General features: G+C 40.6%; 2 protein-coding genes across 5 annotated transcripts; one reads left to right on the top strand and one right to left on the bottom strand.

Annotated features, from left to right (window-relative positions):
- The first annotated feature begins 1,490 nt into the window (after positions 1–1,490).
- On the top strand, positions 1,491–15,352 carry STKLD1 (serine/threonine kinase like domain containing 1). 4 transcript variants are annotated; one of them, XM_057409204.1, is made up of 19 exons: positions 1,491–1,563; positions 1,866–1,961; positions 2,437–2,481; positions 3,762–3,836; positions 4,524–4,628; positions 4,835–4,905; positions 5,127–5,242; positions 5,714–5,826; positions 5,924–6,084; positions 6,561–6,664; positions 7,295–7,378; positions 8,580–8,696; positions 9,244–9,378; positions 10,306–10,434; positions 11,490–11,618; positions 12,519–12,647; positions 13,185–13,322; positions 13,643–13,722; positions 15,054–15,352. In XM_057409204.1, exons 1-19 carry the CDS (start codon positions 1,549–1,551, stop codon positions 15,099–15,101), a joined length of 1,890 nt encoding a protein of 629 aa, XP_057265187.1. In that variant the 5' UTR covers positions 1,491–1,548; the 3' UTR covers positions 15,102–15,352. The 4 variants fall into 4 exon arrangements, with proteins under 4 accessions (XP_057265187.1, XP_057265186.1, XP_057265190.1 ...); XM_057409203.1 differs by having other exon boundaries at positions 6,534–6,664; XM_057409207.1 differs by lacking the exon at positions 13,185–13,322 and having other exon boundaries at positions 6,534–6,664.
- Positions 14,973–19,913, bottom strand: REXO4 (REX4 homolog, 3'-5' exonuclease). The gene is made up of 8 exons (XM_057409208.1): positions 19,749–19,913; positions 19,109–19,467; positions 18,666–18,821; positions 18,280–18,473; positions 17,752–17,840; positions 17,094–17,174; positions 16,305–16,379; positions 14,973–15,762 (listed from the first exon to the last, which is right to left on the bottom strand). The coding sequence occupies exons 1-8, from the start codon at positions 19,911–19,913 to the stop codon at positions 15,661–15,663; spliced, it is 1,221 nt and encodes a 406-aa protein (XP_057265191.1). The 3' UTR covers positions 14,973–15,660.
- Positions 19,914–19,939: the final 26 nt, after the last annotated feature.

Genomic DNA, 19,939 nt, shown 5'->3' with positions numbered 1-19,939 from the left:
ATGGGAGAAGCAGGACAGTACCTTTCTCTGACAGCTAGCTGTCAGAAAAGCTTAGCTGCCTTGTAAGACCGTGTCTTCACTGCACTAGCTCACCCTTGGATTACTCATTACTACTGAATATCTTGGCATCTAGGGCATAGTTTGCCAATTCACACAGAAATTACTGTAACTGAGAAAAGTTAAGCTTTAGTGTTTCAATTTAAGGAATGGATTATTATTGCACTTGTAAGAGACATTCGGGAGGTGCTGATAAACCATGGAAGTAGCTGTAACATTTTACCACAGGGCTTTTATGTTGCAGAAATTTAAGCCTCGTTATTCTTGAGCACTAGTACAGGCAATGGAGAAATCCAGGGTACACTGAGAATGCACAGAGCTCCCAGAACAGACACTGTCCAGCTCGACTACCTCCGCCTCCATCAAGCGGAGCCTCAACATAATTTCAGTCCAAATGTTCCAAATATTTTTTTAATCTAGTATGAACTAACACTTTCCATAAGACAAGTGTTAATTTGTAATATATACCAAAGGTTATCACTTAGTAAATCACTCCTACACTGGTGCGATACTGACTTCTAGCAGTATACACATACAGAAAGAGCATGACTGAGCTACTAGGCAGCTATCCGAAGGCAGAATTATCAAAGGGGCTAGTTACTTGGAAAGCATAAAAGACGTTTTATCATCTGATGGGTAAGTGTAGGCAAACACTTTGAATTCTGCAGCTAAAAACTCATTTTTATACAGGATGTGGCCAAGCGCAAATAATGCTGTGCCATTTAAAACTCATTTCAGGAGGAAACAAACAGCATTTTAGATGGATAAAAGAGCTTTCATTAGTATGAATAAAGAGGTGTTAAGGACATCTAGAAATAGTCACACAGGAGTAAATAGAGAGGTGTTATGAAAAGGTCAGGACAAGAGTTGGCAAGTAGTTTGAACACTATAGCAACAGTTTACTTTCTTCTCTAAAGGGAGTGAGAGGAGAAGGCAAACAGAGGATGACCAAGATGATCCAGACACCCTTTAAAGTGGATACTCCATGCACCACAAGAAGCTCCGTCTCTGAAATTTCCATCTGGGGGTGGGGAGAAAGCATGGAACAGGTTTTCCCAGTGAAACCCGGTTAAAGACACAGAGGCAGCATAGCCCCCTCAGAGCTGTGACATGTTCTCTTGCACCACACAATTTCAACAGTCAGAGCTGTAAAACCAGGCAGAATCAGGTTTTCCAGAGAACCTGTTAAATATGATAAGATGTTGCCTCTTATTTTCAATTAGATGAATCACAATGACAGTGAATATCTTTCTAAAAGCATCACCAGCAGATCAACTACTTATGCTCAACATGTTTCTACTCTTACATATAAGAGATTAGAAAATTCTATTTAATAGAGAAATCTGTAAGAACCTTCACTGAAATAGATCCTGGCAGTTGTGTGGGGGGAAGCGGGCGCCGGGCGCCGGGCGCGGCGCGGCCCGGCCCGGCCAGGCCAGCCGCGGGGGCCCCGCCACACCAGCAGCCTGCCCTGCCTCCCCCTGTTCCGCCATGGAGAAGTACGAGGTGCTGCCTGCAGGACCAGGCCTCGTCCGTCAGGGAGGGGGTGGTTGCAGCCTTACTGGGGATGGTAGGGGGCACTGTGGCCTAGGGGCAGGCGTGTGGGTACGCTGGGCTGATCTCCCTGCAGAGGGGGAGGAGAAGCCTGTGTGCCTCCCGAGGATGGGGTGGGCATGCGGGAGCCTGTCACCCTGCTGTGGTGATGCGTGGAGGGTGCCTGCAGGGAAAGTGGCTTGAAAGGACTTTTTGCGTTGTTGTTCTACTGCTTGCAAGTGACCACGTGCACGAGTGTTTCCTGTGCCCCGCAGGTGCTGGAGCAGCTCCAGCCTGGGGCCCTGGGCACGATGCTGGTAGCTGAATTGAAAACGGAAAAGGGTGTGGAGAAGAAATACATAATAAAGCAGGTGAGAAGGTCGTCGCTAAGAAAACAAGAGTCCATTGGCACATTTGTTAATCTCTGTGACCCCTTTGATAGTAACAGACACACAGGTTGCTTGGCCCCTGGGTAAGAGTAGGCTTACATCTTATTGTGCTGCTGTTTTAGAAATTGGCTGATTCAGATCAGATTACTAGAATATTGAGGTTAAAAGTGGGAAATGGGAGCAGCCTATTTAGGTCCATCTGACGTGTTTTCACATTAGCTTGCTGCTACTATGGCAGTACAAGAAAGGACTAGGTAAAACTGTTGTGGACTCATTTGAAACTGTTTCTGGCCAGCTCCCAGGGAGACTGTCCTAAACATTAGGGACTGGAGCTGTCACTGAAAATTTATGCCAATTCATGCAAAACTTGCAGTTCTAGTATTCTTGACAAGATTGCTCAGGCTTAAAATGTGCCTGTCTCTATTATAATCTCATCCTTGTCTTTTGTTTGTTGCAGGTGCAGTGCATTAAAGAAAAGCAAGCAAATGAGGCCTTGAAGGAGGTATCAGTGCAATTTTTCTTCAGTACTTTATTGGGAAGACCAAAGTCTTTAACAGACCAATGTCTTTTATCTGTAAGGATTAACTAAGTAAATAGTCAAGATGTAAATCAGGTAGGACTACCTGAGGGATGTTCTCCCTGCTCTCTGCTTGGGTTTAGGTCAGTATTTTGTATTAATTCTCTTCTGTTTGAATATGTAGATTCAAATGGACAGCTGTTCTTAGAGGTTAGTCCTTTTTCAGCATTTGTATTTGTTTTGTGCTGAAGACAAAGAGCAAAGCTCGTTGTTTTGGCCTTTAAGTTTAAGGAGAATCTTCTGTTTATAGTTTTACTAATAACTCAATTTCTAGTTAATATGCTTCATGATGTGTTCTTTTCTGAGACCTGGACATTTTTTGATGTGAATGATTTAACTTCTTTTGTTATACTTTTTTTTTTAAAAAACTTGTTTCAATGCCTTGAGTAAGAAGCAACACTAGAAATACTATTATTGAAATTAATTTTGGCATTTTAAATCATGTGCAGTAGCAGATGATGGATTAGTCTCACAATGTCCAGCATGCATGATGTCTGCAGTTATAAATGAGTGAGAATACACATCTGTACAGATGCTTCATCCTGCTCAAGAGGTGATCCCTTTATGTACCAAGGCATTATTGAGATTTTGGTCCAATTTTTCTGCTCATGTATGTGTATATCGACATAAATGCAGTTATGCCAGCTGGGAGCATGGCTCTTAGAGTTCTTCTGTTGTGTCTGCACAGCTACAAACACAACTATAGGAGAATAAGGTGAATTCTTACCTTTCACATCATCAGCAAACTTGCTGAAGTAATTGGTAATTGTTAGAGTCCTTACAGTGAAAACAGCTTCAAGGAGATAGATAAGCATCTCACCAGTGTCAATCTTGCATAGGGGTTACTGGAAATAATGGTTATGCTAGAAAAAGAATCTTGACTTTCATATTCTAAGATGTGTTTTCAGGCTTAGGAATTGAAGAAGAGGGAGTGGTTCACATATCATCTCTCTAAGGATCAATTTATATCCTTGAATCTCACAAGGCTGTTGCAGCATTATATTGAGTAGAATCTCAATTAAATATTTTCCTTAACTTGGCACTGGCAGATGCAGATAGATAAGAGAGCTTGCACACTGAAAGAATTTGAGCAGGCACATGACACAAACAAGTCGGGAACTGGCTTAGGATATTGTTTAAGGTTCCTGTTAATGGGAAGGACTGTAGCTATTGAAAGGTTTCTCTGCAATTTTTATTCTGTGCAGGCAATGAATTTGCTAAACCTTCATCACTCAAACATCTGTACTTACAAGGAATCGTTTGTGACGTGGGATAATAAGGTGAGAATGAAGGATTGGTTACACTGGAACACAGGGTTAACATTGTAGGCGTGTCAGCATTTTTGCAGGTTTAAATCTAGGGTTGTTGGTGTGAGATGCTAAAAAAAAAAAAAAAGAGAGGTTATTTGATCTGAAAGGAGCCTGCTTTAACTCCTGAGTAGACATGCTGAAAAGCTGTGCAGATGCGCGGACTGGAGTTGCTCGCATGTGGTACTGCACCTGACTCAGTTTCTGATATGAACCAGTGTGCAGTACTGATTTTGTGCCTGCATGAAGACCCTTTTAGAGGGGACTATGGGAAGCTGAAAGCCCTGACTCATTTACTTGCAGAATTTATTGAGTGCTCAGGCAAACTTTGTATTGATTTTATGGATGTGTATTTGACTTGAATTGTCCCACATGGCTTTGGATAAGATGCTTGATGATTTTTATTTTTTTTGGTATTAAAAAGCTAATAAACAAAAAACCAAAACACCCCCAAAATCCCCCAAAACAACACACATGGTATATTTTTAATAAAAGAGTAAATATTGTCTCCTCTGCAAGAGATTACTCATCTTGGAACACCCCATGGTATTGGTGAGCAGCACACCCACCAGTTTGGCCAAGTGCTTGGTTTTATCTTTCTTACTGGATATAGGATTCCATACAAACAATTGGACAAAATTGGTGTGGTGTTTTTTACAGGTGTCATGTCTGTTCCTTTATCTGGTAATGCAGCACTCAGGCCAAAGAGATCTTTCATCTGTCATCAAGGAAAAAAGGCAGAAGTTGGAAAAAATAACAGACATGGTAAAAAGTACAGAAAAAGCATCTGGTTGAACTGATAGAGTTCAACTGCTTTTATATTTCTCCCTTGCTATTCCCTCTTTCTCAAAGTCCTCCCTAAAACCTTCAAAGCACAGTGTTTTGCTGAAGGGTGCTTCAGAAGCTGTCTTCCAAAAGGTCCCTGTAAGTTATTCTATTTGTTATGCTTTAATGTATATTCCCCTCAATAGGTGATTCTGAAGTTCCTGGGACAGATGGTGGATGCTTTGTTTTATATACACAAACAAAATATTTTCCACAGGTGAGTAGAAATCTTGTTCTCTGTGTCTGACAGGTCACTGCTCTTTGCAGTGACGGTTCAGCACAGCTGCTCAGAGGCAGTGTTTTTTACTATTCCAAATGGGGGAGTAGGAGCTAGAAATTCTGGTCTTCATATCCAGATGTGTAAAGATACAGGGAACATGTAGTTGTGTATCATTAGACTCCAGTTTCACAAACTGACAGAAAATCTTTGTGTTGCAGAAATCTCAAGCCGTCAAACATACTTGTGACTGGTGAAGCATCCTTCATGCTTAGCGACTTCAGTACAGAAACACTTATGACAGATGAGATGAAATGGAAAATAAGAGTGGAAGAAAGTAGTTATTTGTTTTACTCTTTTTTTTTTACTTTAAAAGATTTGGTTAGCATGGATATTCTTTAGCCCTCAGAAAAATCAGCCAAAGAAGAACTAGCTTTCCCTCCTCCTTTTCTACATTACACTATTTGTCTTCTGAAGTGTGAATAGAATACTCCTAGGCAGTTGCCTGCAGTTCCCTGCTCATAACTGAAAGCTATAGGTATGTCTGAGTCTCAGGCCTCTGCAACACAGGGTTTGAATCCGTTTTAGCTTGATATATATGCAGTAACATCTTAGAAAATTGCTCAGTAGTTACAGTGTGTTTTAGTCTCTTGTGATGTCTCACCAGTAAAAAGTGTCTAATCTCTGCAGAATATACCTTAATTATTTTTTTGACATAAAATAATTGCCTGCAGTTCATACATGTGCAAACAGAAACTATATATAGTACAGTGTTAGCAACATTACTGCATAACTTGTGTTTCAACAGATAGCAAGTCTTGGATGGCTCCAGAAACATTCGATTTTATTTTTACTGAGAAATCTGACATCTGGTCTCTAGGTTGTATTCTACTTGACATGATGACCTGCTTTATTCTGAATGTATGTAATAATGCTTCATTATAGATTAAAATATGGGCCTACTAGGATGTCTGTAAGCAAGTGTGTGAAAGCTCTTCTGATACCACACTTTTCACAGGGAGAAGAGATAACTTCATTACTGCAGGATATTAGACAGGATACAAGCCATCTTGAGGGGGTTCAGACAGGAATGCAGAATGGAGATAACAGCTCTTTGACTTTATTTCCAGTTTTATTTATGATGCTACAGATTCAGCCCAGCATGAGAGCCACAGCAGAGTGAGTTCTGGATTCTTGCCTTTCATTTTTTTGGCTGGTTTTTTTTTTGGTCCTAAGCCTCACCTACCTTCACAAAGATGAAAATGTTAGCTGCTCTTTGAAAGAACTCGAGTCAAGGGTGCTGGTCATACTGCCATGGCAAATTGAGTTATTAGAAAAGTCAGTGGCTTGGTGATTGTTCAGAAGTGGGCATTCTGATAGAGTTACTTCATAAAATCATGTTGTACACAGTTTTACAAGGCATTAACTTGAAGCCTAAGCATGGCTTGCTTAGTGTAAATGCTTTCTTTAGCTGTTTTGTAGTAAATTGTTTAAGTTCTATCAAAAATAATCTAGTCTTGAGAAGAAATACTAGGTTTTTATATCAAAATGAAACAAAGCCTACAGATTTTCTTTGTAACTTACCATTTCTAACTTATTGGTTCTGCTTTTGTCTCTTGTAATTCTAGAGATCTGACTGATGTTCCGTTTATCAGGGACTACCTGACTGCTGCTGGTGCACCTTCAGTAAAACTGAAAGCGTCTTTGCCTCCCAAAATAGTAGATGTGCTCCTTGAGGGAGGAATTGAAAATGTCCTAGGTAATAAGGAAAATGAAATTGGTAGCGATTTTCATAGGAATTAAACCTGTGTGTTTTCTAGTCAGCATGTGTTTTATTTGAAAATTAATTATTGGGCATTAATTTTACTTGAAATAAAGTGGGATGCTATTTGGAGGAAGGATTTTACACAGCCTTTATATAACCTTGTAAGATTACCAGCCACACCTACTGCACCAGTAAATGGGGTCAGACCATTCCTTAGAAAACTGATGAGGCCCACTTACTTTGTCTACATTCTAACAATGTTTGCCAAATTATGCCAACAAAGGATCTGCTCCATTAATTCCTTCTAAATAAGGAAGTTATTTTCTTAATCCGAAGAGGCTATCGGAATAATGCATTTAGATCCCCTATTCCTGCTCTGATTTAATATTCTAATAGGTCCCCAAAGTATATAATGCCAAATTCACAGATTATGCAGGTGGATCATAACATTTTGTAGTGTTTAAGTGTTTGATTTAGGGGAAAAGCTTTTCTTTTTTTCAACAATAACAAATTACATTTTTTTCATTAATATGAATTCACATCTTACACAAAATAGAGAAAATCTGGGTGCTTTCTCTAAGTGTTTGTATCTAATGGTTAAAGGAATTTTCTTGGTTTATTTAGAAATCATGCAGGCTTTCTGGCATATAGAATTAGTACAAGTGAAAGCCATTCAGCACCTCACCAGCTTCATAAGAGATAAAAGTGGTAAGTCACTATTTTATTAATGAACTTGTTTTGTAACTGCTTTTATTGCACAGGAGAAGTTCTTCACCTTATGAGACAAATAGGCACTGAAAAAAACCTTAGTGATATTTTAATTGGCAACTCATTGAATTGGCAAACTGACATTTAAGGAAGAGAATTCATATCAGTGCTGGGCAACTTGAGGATAATGCCTAGGGCTAAAAGAGTGATAGAGCAAAAGAAAGCTATGCATGTCTAATTCCTGTATGTTTAATAAAGCAGTGTGAGTGAAGACTATACTTTCTTCTGGCATCTGTACATTTTTCAGATTTCTCTTTCAGGTCAAGGTTAGTGTTTTCAAAGCACCACGTTACCTCTGTTATTTTATGTGCTGTCATTTGATAGCATTTCAGTGCTAGCATTAGCTTATCAGGCTTAAACACAGAGGTGTTCATATCTAATTGATAAGGAAAAAGTGATTTACTTTTCTTAGTTACCCATGTCTTCAATTCTGTTACTGAAGAAAGCTTTACTCAGTAGATCAGCAGGGTTTGGTTATAAATAATCAAACAAATGGATCTTTGTGATTCTCATTCAATTCTATTGACAATAATACAAGGCTGTGCACACATCTGATTGGCTTGTTTGTCACTTCTGCTCTGTGACTTACCATGACTGCTCACATCTTTGAAGATGCTCAAAATGTAGTCCATTCAACATTAGTCAATTCAACATGTAGTCAATTCAACATTTCATCATGCATTTGTGGATACAGTGAATAGTTGTATTAGCTATTCCAAAAGTTCAGTGTCTTCCTAGAACTAGGAGACCTAGTGAAATACTTTTAGCCACAGATCCTGGAAAGCATGGGTTTGGGCTCATGCACGGTGTTCTACCCCACAGCTTGCTACGTGACCAGTTAACCATGCCAATCTGACTTACCAGCAACATGCTGGCTGCACTTAATTTACATAGCCTTGCAGCTGCCTCTATTGAAGAGACATTTCCCACGGAGACTACAAAATTCACTCTGCATTGTTCCACCTGTACTAGCATTTTGTTCTCTCTGATTTAAAATATTCTTCTGCTGTATTACATTGCCTTTATGTAAAAAAAGGGACTTAAATTTACTTGAAACTGGAACTCTTGTGTTTTGGAGTATAGATATCCACTCAGTGTTTGAAGCTCTGAAACTGAACGTTGTCTCAACTCTTCCCCCCAGCCTCTCCCTATCTGCTAATGGTCACAGAATTGATCACTTTTGCCATGAAGACTCATGTAGATTCTCTCAAGTTACAAGTAGACGGTTGCAGTTTATTGCTTGAAATTCTTAATCCAGGTACAGTTATGAGACTTCCAATTTATGCTGAGTAATACAGCCTTATCTTATAAGTTAGATGTAGCATATAAGGTTTTAAATGGGTTCAGTAATGCTTTTAAGGGATAAATGAAAAGTAATAGAGAAGTTAGCTGTAAGATCATGGATTCTCATGGACTTGATTCAGGACTGGCATACATGATTTCTGTGTTAATGTTAATTTTAAATACAGGTTACTAATCTTAGGCTACCAAGTTTCATGTTACGTAGAGTGTTACTAGAGTGTGTAAATAAGAGACTCTCAGTGTCCTGGTATTTGAATTTCAAGCCATAAAACTCTGGTTTGGTCTCTCGTGTGGTCCCTGCTGTCACTTGCTTGGCAATTTACCTGAATAACACCTGCTAATGATATAAGCTTGAAAACAGTAAGAATTGTGTTTCAGAAAAAGAAAAATTTAAATTAACTTTGGGATATGTTATGTTAAGAAATGCTGTTAACTGAATGTTTTACTTGCACTGACAGCAGGGGGCTCAGGCTTTGTTCTGTTCAAATGTTTACTTCTGACAGCTCTAGAACTGGATATGATGATGGTCCTGGATGAGAATTCGATCAGCTCTCTATTAGACACAGTGAGAAAACACTCTGACAGTGAAGAGTTACTTTCATTGTTCTGCACATTACTGATGACGCTTTCAGCCAGCGGTGGGTGACCTGGTTCATTTTTGGGGAATATTCTTGTGTTTCTGCTTTTGTAATCTAAGATATAATACAGAACTTGTGACTTCACTGGGAGATGTGGATGTCTGTAGGTATTGGTTTGATAGTGGTAATATCGGTAAGATAACACTCTAGAAAGTGTAAAATACACTGCTGAGGCTTCAGGTACTTACAGGACCACTCTAATACATGCAGTTCTGTATTTCATCTTGTTTTGAAAACAAGTAGAGACTGTGCATATAGTAGTGCTTGGGAGAATGGGGCCATAGAACCTGGATTCTATTTTTGACTGTGCCATGGTGAATTGAAATCCTTCTACCTAATTGTTCCTTGTTTTTCTCCTGAGATTTTAGTTGTTAAATACTTGCAGTATTTTTTACCTGTCTTGAGTGTCCGTTCAACAGTCATCAGAAGACTGCTTTTCTAAATGCTTACAGAAGAATTTAGCAGCAAGAAGTTAATCTTATTAAAAAAAAAAACAAAATGTAAAAAGTGTCATGTACAAGTAAACTTATCTAAGACCAAACTACTTCTAGAGTGTCCCCTAATTCTAAAGCTGAGGTAATTTGAATTACTAAATTGCAAACACTTGAAAAATAGCAATTTATACCCTCTGAGTCCTTTTCTGCTCTGTAAATTTCAGATCTGCAAGGAAAAAAATGGCCAAACATCTGTTTGAAAGGGTCACTTGTGCTGAGCACTGTGCTTAAGTGCATCTTGTTAAAGACCTTTGGTCTGTTCTCTTGCTTTTGTCTGGTTGATGGTATCATGTTGCTGGTTTGTTATCGCTGTTTAAATACGGTGAGTGCTCTCTGTTGTGAGGACAGTGAGTGGGACAAAAATAACCAGATTCTATAGAATTTATTTTCTTGTGGTTTTTTTCCTTTTTTTTTTTTTTTTTTTTCTTTCCAGAAGTCATTGCAGAGAATCTGTGGGAACTTGGAGTAATTCCAGACCTTCTGTCAATTTTAAGAAATTTTATTCATAATGAAAATATCTGCCTCCCTTGCTGTGGGGTGCTCTGGAGCTTGGCTGTGAGTGGTGAGTAGAACACAGCAAGTGTTGTGCCTAGACTGACGAAAGGCAGCAGGTATTGTACCTGAATTCAGACATTCCTGTTGCTGGGACTGGATTTTACTCCTTTCTCCCATTCTAGAGAGATGTCTCCTCAGCAGTACTAGAATAACTTGAAGCGATCCAGAGTTAAATGAGAGAAAATTAAATACTAATTCAGACTTTTTAGCAAGCTTTTTTGTGATAAGGTGTCAAAGGCAAATTTTTACTGTTTGGGCCAAGATACAGCTTATGAACAGGCTGTCAGAAATGAAAGGGTACACACAGTTTTGCTCTGTGCAGTGCAAACATCATATCAGATTAGCTATCAGAATAGCATTTGGAATGAATAACATATTATTGCTTTGTGTCACACTTATCTTGGCAGCACTGAGCTACATCTTGAGCTGGACATCTCCTAGAGACTTGCTTTACCAAAAGAAATGTGCTTAGCAAGGTGGCAAGTGTATTCTTCCCATTGCCTCAGAACTAAACTAGCATCACCCCACAGAGTTGAAGAGCCACAAGTCATAGCTTGAACTGACCCCTTCTTATGAGAGCACACTGGGAGTTTTTTAGGGGATTTATTTCTGTGGCATGTTTTTTTATAGGTGTGTGGTGTTCTACTCATCCAGGAAGGCTGAAAGCACAGGATTCCCTCAGTGCAGCAAACCACCCATTTGATTTATGTGACTAGCCAAATATCCATCCTGCAGACCATATTCTGTCAGAAAGATGGCTATTTTTTAAGATTTCTTGCTGTGATCCCCATGTAGAATTTCAATGGCAAAGAAAACTAGTTGCTGGAGAAGTTCAACTTTCTGCAATAAACATTACTATTTATTAGTCCTCTAAAATTTGATTTTTTTTTAATACATCTTTATATGCCTTCCCTCTGCTGTTGTCCATCCTAAGATAATATCTCATTGCTCCAATACCATCATGCATTAAGATTTTACTCATGTAGTTTGACATAAAATGTGTGTATGAGATTAGTTGATTAAATAATGCTGATGCTTTTCCTTTTTGTTCTGGTAATTCAGAGACTAACATAGACCGTGCATTCCTGGCAAGAGCTGTCCCTGTTGTCTTTGAGGTCCTTCAAGAGCACATCCAGAACGGAGCCATTGCAGAGTCTGCTTGCTCGGCTCTATGGGCACTGTCACTCCAAGGTGTGTTTTCCCTGTCTCCTTGTCCCTAGAAAAGGCTGGTGTACCAAACATGCCTTCTCAGTGGTGATCTTTGAAATACAGGCTGCTTGATCTCAGCAGGCTCTGCAGGTGGCAGCAGAGTTAGGAACTTGCATCCTCTCTTAACCAGTCTTCCCTGGGCTCACTCTTTAACACCCCCCGATGAAGGTATTATTGATGAGCTGTAGCAATTGTATAACTGATGCTGCTGATGGTTACTGTAGTGATAGGCAGCTACAACAACCCGTGTTGTGCAGAGAGCATTCTGGCCTATCTCTTAAGACCAAGGATCCCATTTGTGTTATGCCTTTGATGACAGCATTAGTGTGCAGCATGGGCTGGGAGGCTTCTTTTTATGCCATTTGCTTTGTAAATTTGGAATAATGTTTTGGATTAAAAGAAGATGAAATACATCTTTCATGATCATGTGCACTAAGGAATGCATCCTTCAGTACTACTGTCTTATTTCTTCCTCATGCAGAATATTGCCATATGTTTACCTACTGCCCTGTGCTTATGCCATTTTTCCATGAGGAAGAGCCAAGTAAAACACCCTAAGTGATCTTGTTTCTCATATCGACCAGCAGAACAGGTTGACTGTTCAGGACTCTTCATTCCTTTTGGCTTGGATAATGAAATGGAATCTTGACATAGATGATGTATCATAAGTTTCTCCTACACCCCTGGATCAACTCATGGAGTGACCACATTTGGCCTTTTTTTACTGCAATACAGGCTTTCACATGCTTTCTTCGTAACTTTTATTGCATATTAAAAAAATCACTTCTGCTTCCTGTTTCTGAAGTTGAAATACTGATCAGTGTAAAGGCTTTTGAGCCCATTGAAGTTTTGGGGGGTTGTGTGTTTGTCTTTGTTCCTCAGGTTGCTTAACTGAAAATGAGTATGAGCCCACAACAGCACTTCTGCTGGATGCGCTCAGGATGAACCCAGGAAGACCAGTGCTGGTGAAGAATGCCTGCCTGGCACTAGCAAGCCTTCTAAGGTTATCTGGTAGTGTTCAGCAATTCTTTTATTAATTGCACATTAGCTCAAAGTGGATGTTTCAATATAGATCGAGAGTTCATGGTGGGATTGGGACTGACAGCTGCTCTCCTGAGTTAACCTTTTCTTGCAGGGCTGGAAGAGGAAATAGTGAAACTGGAGGTGGGAATTTGTTTTCTTCCCATGGACCCAGCATGCGTGTATGAGAAGTATTGGATCAGCACAAGCTGGTCTGTTAGTAACTTGAGAGTGTTTTGTTACTTATGATGAAATTGCTTCAACTGTATAAAAGCGTAAAACTGAATCAATATGAAAATGGTAAACGCTAAAATACCGCTTTGCCATTGCATGATGGTGTCAGCTGCCTACGTGGTCTGCTAGCTGTTCCCAAATACGCTTCAGAATAGCTTTTAGGAAGTCTGAAAATAAAGGGCATGACTTTCTGGAAAAATATCACACATGTGCTAGCTGGAACAGGGGGACTGGAAAGCAGGCAATGCAGCCTGCAGCTACCGAGTAGCCTAGCAGTGTTTGTTTCCCTTTCAGAAACAGCAGCTTTGAGACTTGTAATGGATTCAAAAGGCAGTGGAATAAACCTGATCAAAGATGCCTACTGCCTTCACTTTGATGATCCAGAAGCAGTGGAAAATATCTGTATACTGATTAATGAGATGATTCAGTATGGTGAGATGGGGTGGTGTTTGTCGTGTCTCTTCCTGTCCCCTGCCCCCAAAAGGTAGTAAAAAACCTGGAGCAGCATCTGCTGAGGGACATCTTTGTTGCTCACGGGAAAGACTTGCTCTGTATCTAAGAGAGAGGATTAATTCCAACTGGAAGTTCATCCCCCTTGTTCTTGAATAATAAATGCCACTCTGCTGTGATGTTGCAACTTCTCTCGCCTTCTGTGTGTAGATCTGTCCTCTCTCTGCTGTTCTTTAGTTCCTACTGGAACTATTGGCAGTTGTGCTAGCAACCGTAAATGACCCTGTTCATCTACATTACAGAGGATATTGTGCTGGATATGCTGTCCCAGAAAATGGAAGAACTACTGTTTGAAATAAAATGCCAGTTTCCATCTAGCACGGTATGTAGAAGTCATGGAGATACAGTGGATACTTAGTATGTTATTTCTGGTTATGGATTTTATAGTTCTCAAGTAGCTGGAATTACATAGTGCAGAATTTTAGAGTTAGGTGTAATAGGGTGAAGGGTGCGTTTGTATGAATATATGTAACCACTGAAAACAAGTAGTTGGAGGTTTTCTTTATGCTATACTGCATTGACTTAGTACATTCTTCATACTAAATCGGGAAAGTTTACAGGAATAAAGCGTAAGTATGTTACAGCCAATTGCTTGTTTTGCAAGTAGCATCCTTAAAAACAAACCAACCCCCAAATACCTTGTGACCATTTACCTGAAGATTTAACTTACTTTTTTCAGTATGACTATTTGAAATTTAGTGTAACTGTTGAAACTACATGTTGTGGTTTAACCACAGCCCATAACTAAGTACCACACAGCTGCTGCCCCCTGGATGGGATGGGAGATGCTGTGGTATGGAATACCCTTTGGCTAGTTCAGGTCAGGTGTCCTGTCTCCGCTTCCTCCTGGCTTCTTGTGCCCTTCCTCACCGGCAGAGCATGAGACTGAAAAGTCCCTGATCAGGGTAAATGCTACTGAGCAACAACTAAACTATTGGTGTGTTGCCAGCATCATTCTCAGATTAGCACAGCACTGCACCAGATACTAGGAGGAACATTATCTCAGCTGAAAGTGGAACACACCAGCAACAGCACAGTTATTCAAGCTATTTAACGTTACACTAACACTTCCCTTGCTATGGCTTGCTGTCAGGAAAGCAGTAATTGGAAGTTTGTTCATCGAGCCAGTAAAACTGGCTAGCCCTTTAACTTTGCTCTTTTTGGTTATGCATTTTGCCTGCTTACATAATTTGCCAGTTACACACAAACTGGTTCTCTACTGTCTCCTGCAGGCATTGTCTGCACCACTTTAATGAACACTGCAGCTGTTAGCGTAGGGGGGGGAAAAAATCAGAAGCAAGCAGGCTCCCTCTTCTGCTGTAAACCTCACTTGTTGTTCCCCACATCCCCTGGTGATAGCAAAGACATACAAGGCCAGAACACTCTTGTTCTGGCAGTACAGTGTGTGAGATGCAACTGCTAAATCTCTGAAGCCCATTCCTTGTTACCTTCCAGTATCCATTTAGATAATTTAAATCACAGCATTAGTCTTCACTCTGCTAATTACAGTTGCTTTGGATTTTGTAGAGTTGGACCCCACATGTTTAAAACAGCAGCCACTTTAAAGACGTGTGTTAGACACTGTTTTTATTAATGAGTATAAAAATAAGGGAAGCAACAAGGTAATCTTAGACAACTCTCATTCCTCTCCAGGAGATAATAACCCTTGCGGATGCAACACTTTTGAGACTGCAGAAGTGAAAGAAATTTTTGCATAAGAACAAGACTTGTACTTCTTCAGTGAGACAAAAGCTCCACAGAGATTTTTAGAGATTTTTCTCACCAGAAGGATTAATAAAAAGCTATTAAAAATACATAAACAATTATAGATCTTGTTGATTTTAGGTACCACAGCTATGAGACTAGCAGCAATAATTAAGAATTCACCCTACTTTGTCGACTCTGAGGTATTTTAAATAAAGACTTTCATCTTGGGAATTTCAGCAAAGCAATGACAGTTTCTTCTTTCATCTGTTGTAATTTAAAATACTTCAACTTATTCAGAAATTTAACTCATGAAGTACTTCACAAATGCAGGTATTGGTTACAGCTATTGTTGAAACACAGTGTTAGGCATCAGAAAGGGAGTGCCAGCAGTAGTCTCGGGTGGCAGCGTTAACATACCAGGTCAGGAAGTACTGTCTCTTGATTATTTTTTTTTGAAGTTGCTGCTGTCAGTTCCAAGTTATTTCTAAATTTGCCCAGGAAAGTAACACGAAAACAGCAAATGCTGTAGATAAAAACACAGGGGTAGAATCATTCAAGTTTTACAGTTTTTGTTGTTAGACTTGTTCTTAACAGCAGCTTCCCATTTCTTTTTCTCTAAGGTGTACAGTCTCATTGCTGCTTGTGCATCCTGAACCTAAAAAGTAACAGAACAAACAGGAGGCTTAATAAAACATAGCTGATATGGGTTAAGAACATTATTATTAATAAGCAGCTAACTCATCATTTTAATGGTGAGTCTATTCTTCTCTTATGCTCTGCTGCCCACTGAAAGAAAGGAAGTAACAGCTGTGATTCAGTAGTAGGCTCTCGCTATTTTATCCAACCTGTCACAGTACAACTGTGCAGAATTCTGCTTTTAAGGGAAGCAAGTCAATACTTGGGAATTGCTTTTTTCCCCTGGGGATCTTAAAATAACAAGAATTAATGACATTTACACAAAATACGGTTGACTTGTGCAAAGACAGTTTATGAAGATAATAATCCAAGTGGCATGAGACATGTAATGGTAAACAAGCTAGATGACAGTCCTGCTGCATGCTGGCATCTAAGCAGAGCTTGTTAACTTTGAGAGGCTAGAATGAACCCACAGTATCCTGTACTGAACCCAGATCCTAGAGCTAATGTGTAGTACCTTCTTGATCTACCCAAAAATGTATGTTAAGAGGAGTTACATACCGAGCAGTGCTCTGATGTCTGCACTTGAACATTTAGCAGTTTCTCACAGAGCAGCTTCAGTGATGGCCTCCCATTCTGGAGACAGAAAAGACAGAATCATGTCTTGCACTACTTAAAATCCATATAGAGATGTGTGTGTATGTATATAAAAACACTCATTTGCATAAGCCTCAAGATATGGCACATCTCAGCTTCTACTGGTGACCTGTCAAGAATAATGAATTGAGATTTATGTGTACGCTACTGAGAGGATGTTGTGTATTGCTGTAACCCTCGGATCTATGTTTGGGGTGCTTTGTTGTGAAAAAGGAAACCCTAGTATGTAGCTGTGAAAGCTGAAACATTTCCCCATAACCTGACACTTTACTCCTACAGTTGAAACAGAAACTTGAAGCCTTTTTTTTTAATATCCCTATGGAAATGGTACCATTAAGAAGATGGCATAAGCCTTACCTTAAGTAGAACTTTACCATTTTATTTTGCTATCCAGAAAAGCACTGTAAAGACCATGCAAGTGCTAAAGAATGGGAAAGTCACTGAGTTTTATGCACAGGTATTAATTGTAATGTTTGTAGTGAACCAAAGTTACTTATTGATGTATTGCAAACACTAAGAAAGGATAAAACTAGATTAATATTTCAATTGACAAAAAGCAGGCATCTCTGTTTCAGGTGGGAAAGAAGAAATAGGGTCAGGTAGAGGCAAGTGTAGGGCTGAGCTAGCACTGGAAGACGGCAGCTCATGAGTCAGTTAACTGAGTTGAAGGGCATCTTCCCATTAGTCTCTTACCTTGATTCCGACTCTCTGTCTGAAAGGTTTGTATCTTTGCGTGTCACGTATCTTCTTCTGAGGATGATCAAGAAACAGGACCTAGAAGAAGTTACATTTACAGTCCAAAGTGTGCTGCTGCATGAAACTTTAATAGAGCTGAACGTACAGCTTCGTGCTGCTTCATTCCATCCATGAGAGGGTTCAACACCGTGAATGGACAAGACCCAGATCATCCAGGCCCTGGCTGGATTCAAAGAACCACAGTTCTACTTAGTATGAGAAACAGAAATTAATCTGAAGGCACCACCTGTAGAGACTACCTCTGTAGTGCTGCTGCAGCATGATGTAAGGTACCTGTCTGGTGACACCAACCAGACTGCTAAGTTTTGGGTACTAAGCAGATTTTTCATCATTCTGCTTCTTTCCTGCCTCTTTAGTAGGCAGATAAGTGCTAGCAGCACCATCAAGCAGTTTGAAAGCTGAAGAACCCTAATGGGCAAGTGACTAGGGCTGTAACTGTTGCAGTATGAAATGACAAGAAACTAAGATAGCAATAATAAAGCTGTAGTTTCTAGAAGTTCAGGTTTGTTCATCTGATCCAGAATGCTGTACTAGAAAATTAATCTAAAAATTACTGCAGCCTTTTCCTAAAAATGCAAGATGTGGAGACATGTACTTTTAGATCATTCCGCAAAGCGTGGCCAACTAAAATCCTTCCGTTCAAGATGTCAGCAACTTCCTTCTGAACTGTTTTAAAATCTTCACCTAAAAATACCACAAAAGGAAACACTTTCTATTAGATGCAGAAGACAGATGAGCAAGTTATAAAACTAAAAAGCTGTCTCTTTTCTGTGAAAGCAATTGTATCCTTGGGACTGTAGTTACACAAATTGGCACAGCACACTAAATCCTCTCCTTGTTAGAACAGCACAGAGAATTCCATAAAGAGCATAGCACTAGAAGTAAATAAACTTTCTATTATTCCCATATCGTTATCCACACATACATTTCTGCCAGGGCATTAGTGACCACTCTGTAAAAAGTACTTCTTCCCCCATCTTTTCTTGGCATTCAGGCTACGTTTTGTATTCCATTTCCCAACATAGGATTAAAACTTTTCCAAGCTCAGCCACCAGTGCTTCTGTGACAGCCTGTTAAATTTTCCCTCCTTAACAAACCTTTTCTGGGGAAAATAATACCCTACCTGTATTTATATTCTCTGGGCGGATGCCACTGACAGCAGTTCTGTAATCGGTCACCTTTTCCGTAGGCTTGACATACTTGTCATAAACACACTTTCCAAACTGGTTGACGATGGACACGCGAGCCACGATACTGTCCTCTCCCTTGGGTCCTGCTCCCACCATCTCACAGTCCATGGCCACAGCTTGCGTCAGCCTAAAAGACAAACGGCAGCTCAGTGATGCCTGTGTCACAGGGCCCACAGAGCAGCGTTCGTGAGGCTCCTGTGTGGACAGGAACAGGAAACTCAGCAGTTTGTCAGCTCATGCTGCGCACCCGATAATCACGCTTACGAGAAGATGCTCTCAAAGGCTCTGCTGCTATCCTTCCTGCTGGAATGCCACTCACCCTTCAAAAGCATCTTCCTTAACCAGCACCTGCTTCACGGACTGACTGGATTGACCTGTTTCAAGTCCCAGATTTCTTCGTGCAATTTTTGCTGCTTCACATCCTATTGCTGCTTCGATATCTTTTGGATCGACGTCATCAAACCAGATTTCAGCCCTGGTAAGTACAGATTTAATTGCATTTGGCGGTTTTAAAGCACTCTCATCTTTATAGTGTAGAAAAAGCATGTATTTTAAAATCAAGAAATCGGCTCTGTGACAATTAGTTAAGTACTGTCACCTCTGCAAGTTCCTTGCTATACTTGCAGGGTAGGGAGAAATAAGAGGCATGCTGCCACAAAGCTCAGTTTTTGCGTGCAGCTGGTTTGAGTGTACTCCTCTGCTCCCTATGTACACCTCCCAAGATAAATGTTCACGTAAATGTACAACACCTGAAGTACTCACTCTTTGAGTTGCTGCTCCACATGTTCTTCAGCTTTCCTCCTCTTATGTTTTATATCATCTTTCTCCTTTAAAACATCACCATGTTTTGTTTTATCTTTGGAGTCTTTTTGATTGCTTCTGGTTCCATTCATATTCTTAACCATTGCAACCCCCTTGGATTTTGCCTTAGCCAAAGGAGAACTGTATTTACCAGAACCACTGTCCATTTTATTTGTAGATCTGACCTTTACCACATTCCCGTTCCCATTGGTAACCAGGACTTCTTGGCTGTTTCCTGCTTTGAGTGGTTGTGTCTTTTTGGTGTATGTCTGCCATGTAGTGAGGAACTCGTTGGAGCTATTTGCCTTTTGCCTCAGTAGCTAAAACGACAAAACAAAACAAAATAAACCCCAAAACAAAAGTATTATCTACCCCTGCTTCCGACCCCATCATCGTTCCTGGGGGGCTCACAGAATTCCAGGCTGGAAGGCACCTCAAGGATCACCGGGTGCAACCTTAAATGGCTCCTGGCATTCCGCTTTATGTATTGGCCCCAAGCTCGTGCCTTTATTCATCGCCACGCACGTGGCGGAACCGCGCTCAGGCCCTGGCAGCGTGGCCCAGTCCGCCCCGGGCCTTCCGCATCCCCGCTGCCCCTCACCTCCTGCAGCGCCTTCCAGTTGGAGGAGAACTCCCGGGGGCTGCGGGGGGGACCCGCGGCCGCCGCCGCGTCGGTGCCTTTCGGCGCGTTCGCTTCCCCGCGGCCCCTCCAGCCCTTCCTCCTCCCGCGGGCCGCCTCGGGCTCCCCGGGGCTCCGGTTCGCCATGCGGGGCAGGCGGTGCGGCCCCACGG

This window comes from Pezoporus wallicus, unplaced genomic scaffold (genome assembly GCF_028554395.1).
Source record: "Pezoporus wallicus isolate ANWC-B61680 ecotype Strahan unplaced genomic scaffold, APGP_CSIRO_Pwel_v1 contig_8341, whole genome shotgun sequence".
NCBI classification, from domain to species: domain Eukaryota; kingdom Metazoa; phylum Chordata; class Aves; order Psittaciformes; family Psittacidae; genus Pezoporus; species Pezoporus wallicus.
This window is presented reverse-complemented; position numbering and strand designations above follow the sequence as displayed.

Bases quoted from the DNA above. Each gene is read 5' to 3' on its own strand.
- STKLD1 (XM_057409203.1), top strand. The intron at 1,962-2,436 runs GTGAGAAGGTCG...TGTTTGTTGCAG, and splicing joins AGAAATACATAATAAAGCAG to GTGCAGTGCATTAAAGAAAA. The intron at 5,827-5,923 runs GTATGTAATAAT...CACTTTTCACAG, and splicing joins TGACCTGCTTTATTCTGAAT to GGAGAAGAGATAACTTCATT.
- REXO4 (XM_057409208.1), bottom strand. From the start codon at position 19,913: ATGGCGAACCGGAGCCCCGGGGAGCCCGAGGCGGCCCGCGGGAGGAGG. The intron at 18,474-18,665 runs GTGAGTGGCATT...TTTGTCTTTTAG, and splicing joins AAGGAAGATGCTTTTGAAGG to GCTGACGCAAGCTGTGGCCA. The intron at 15,763-16,304 runs GTATGTAACTCC...GTTACTTTTTAG, and splicing joins AGACATCAGAGCACTGCTCG to GTTCAGGATGCACAAGCAGC.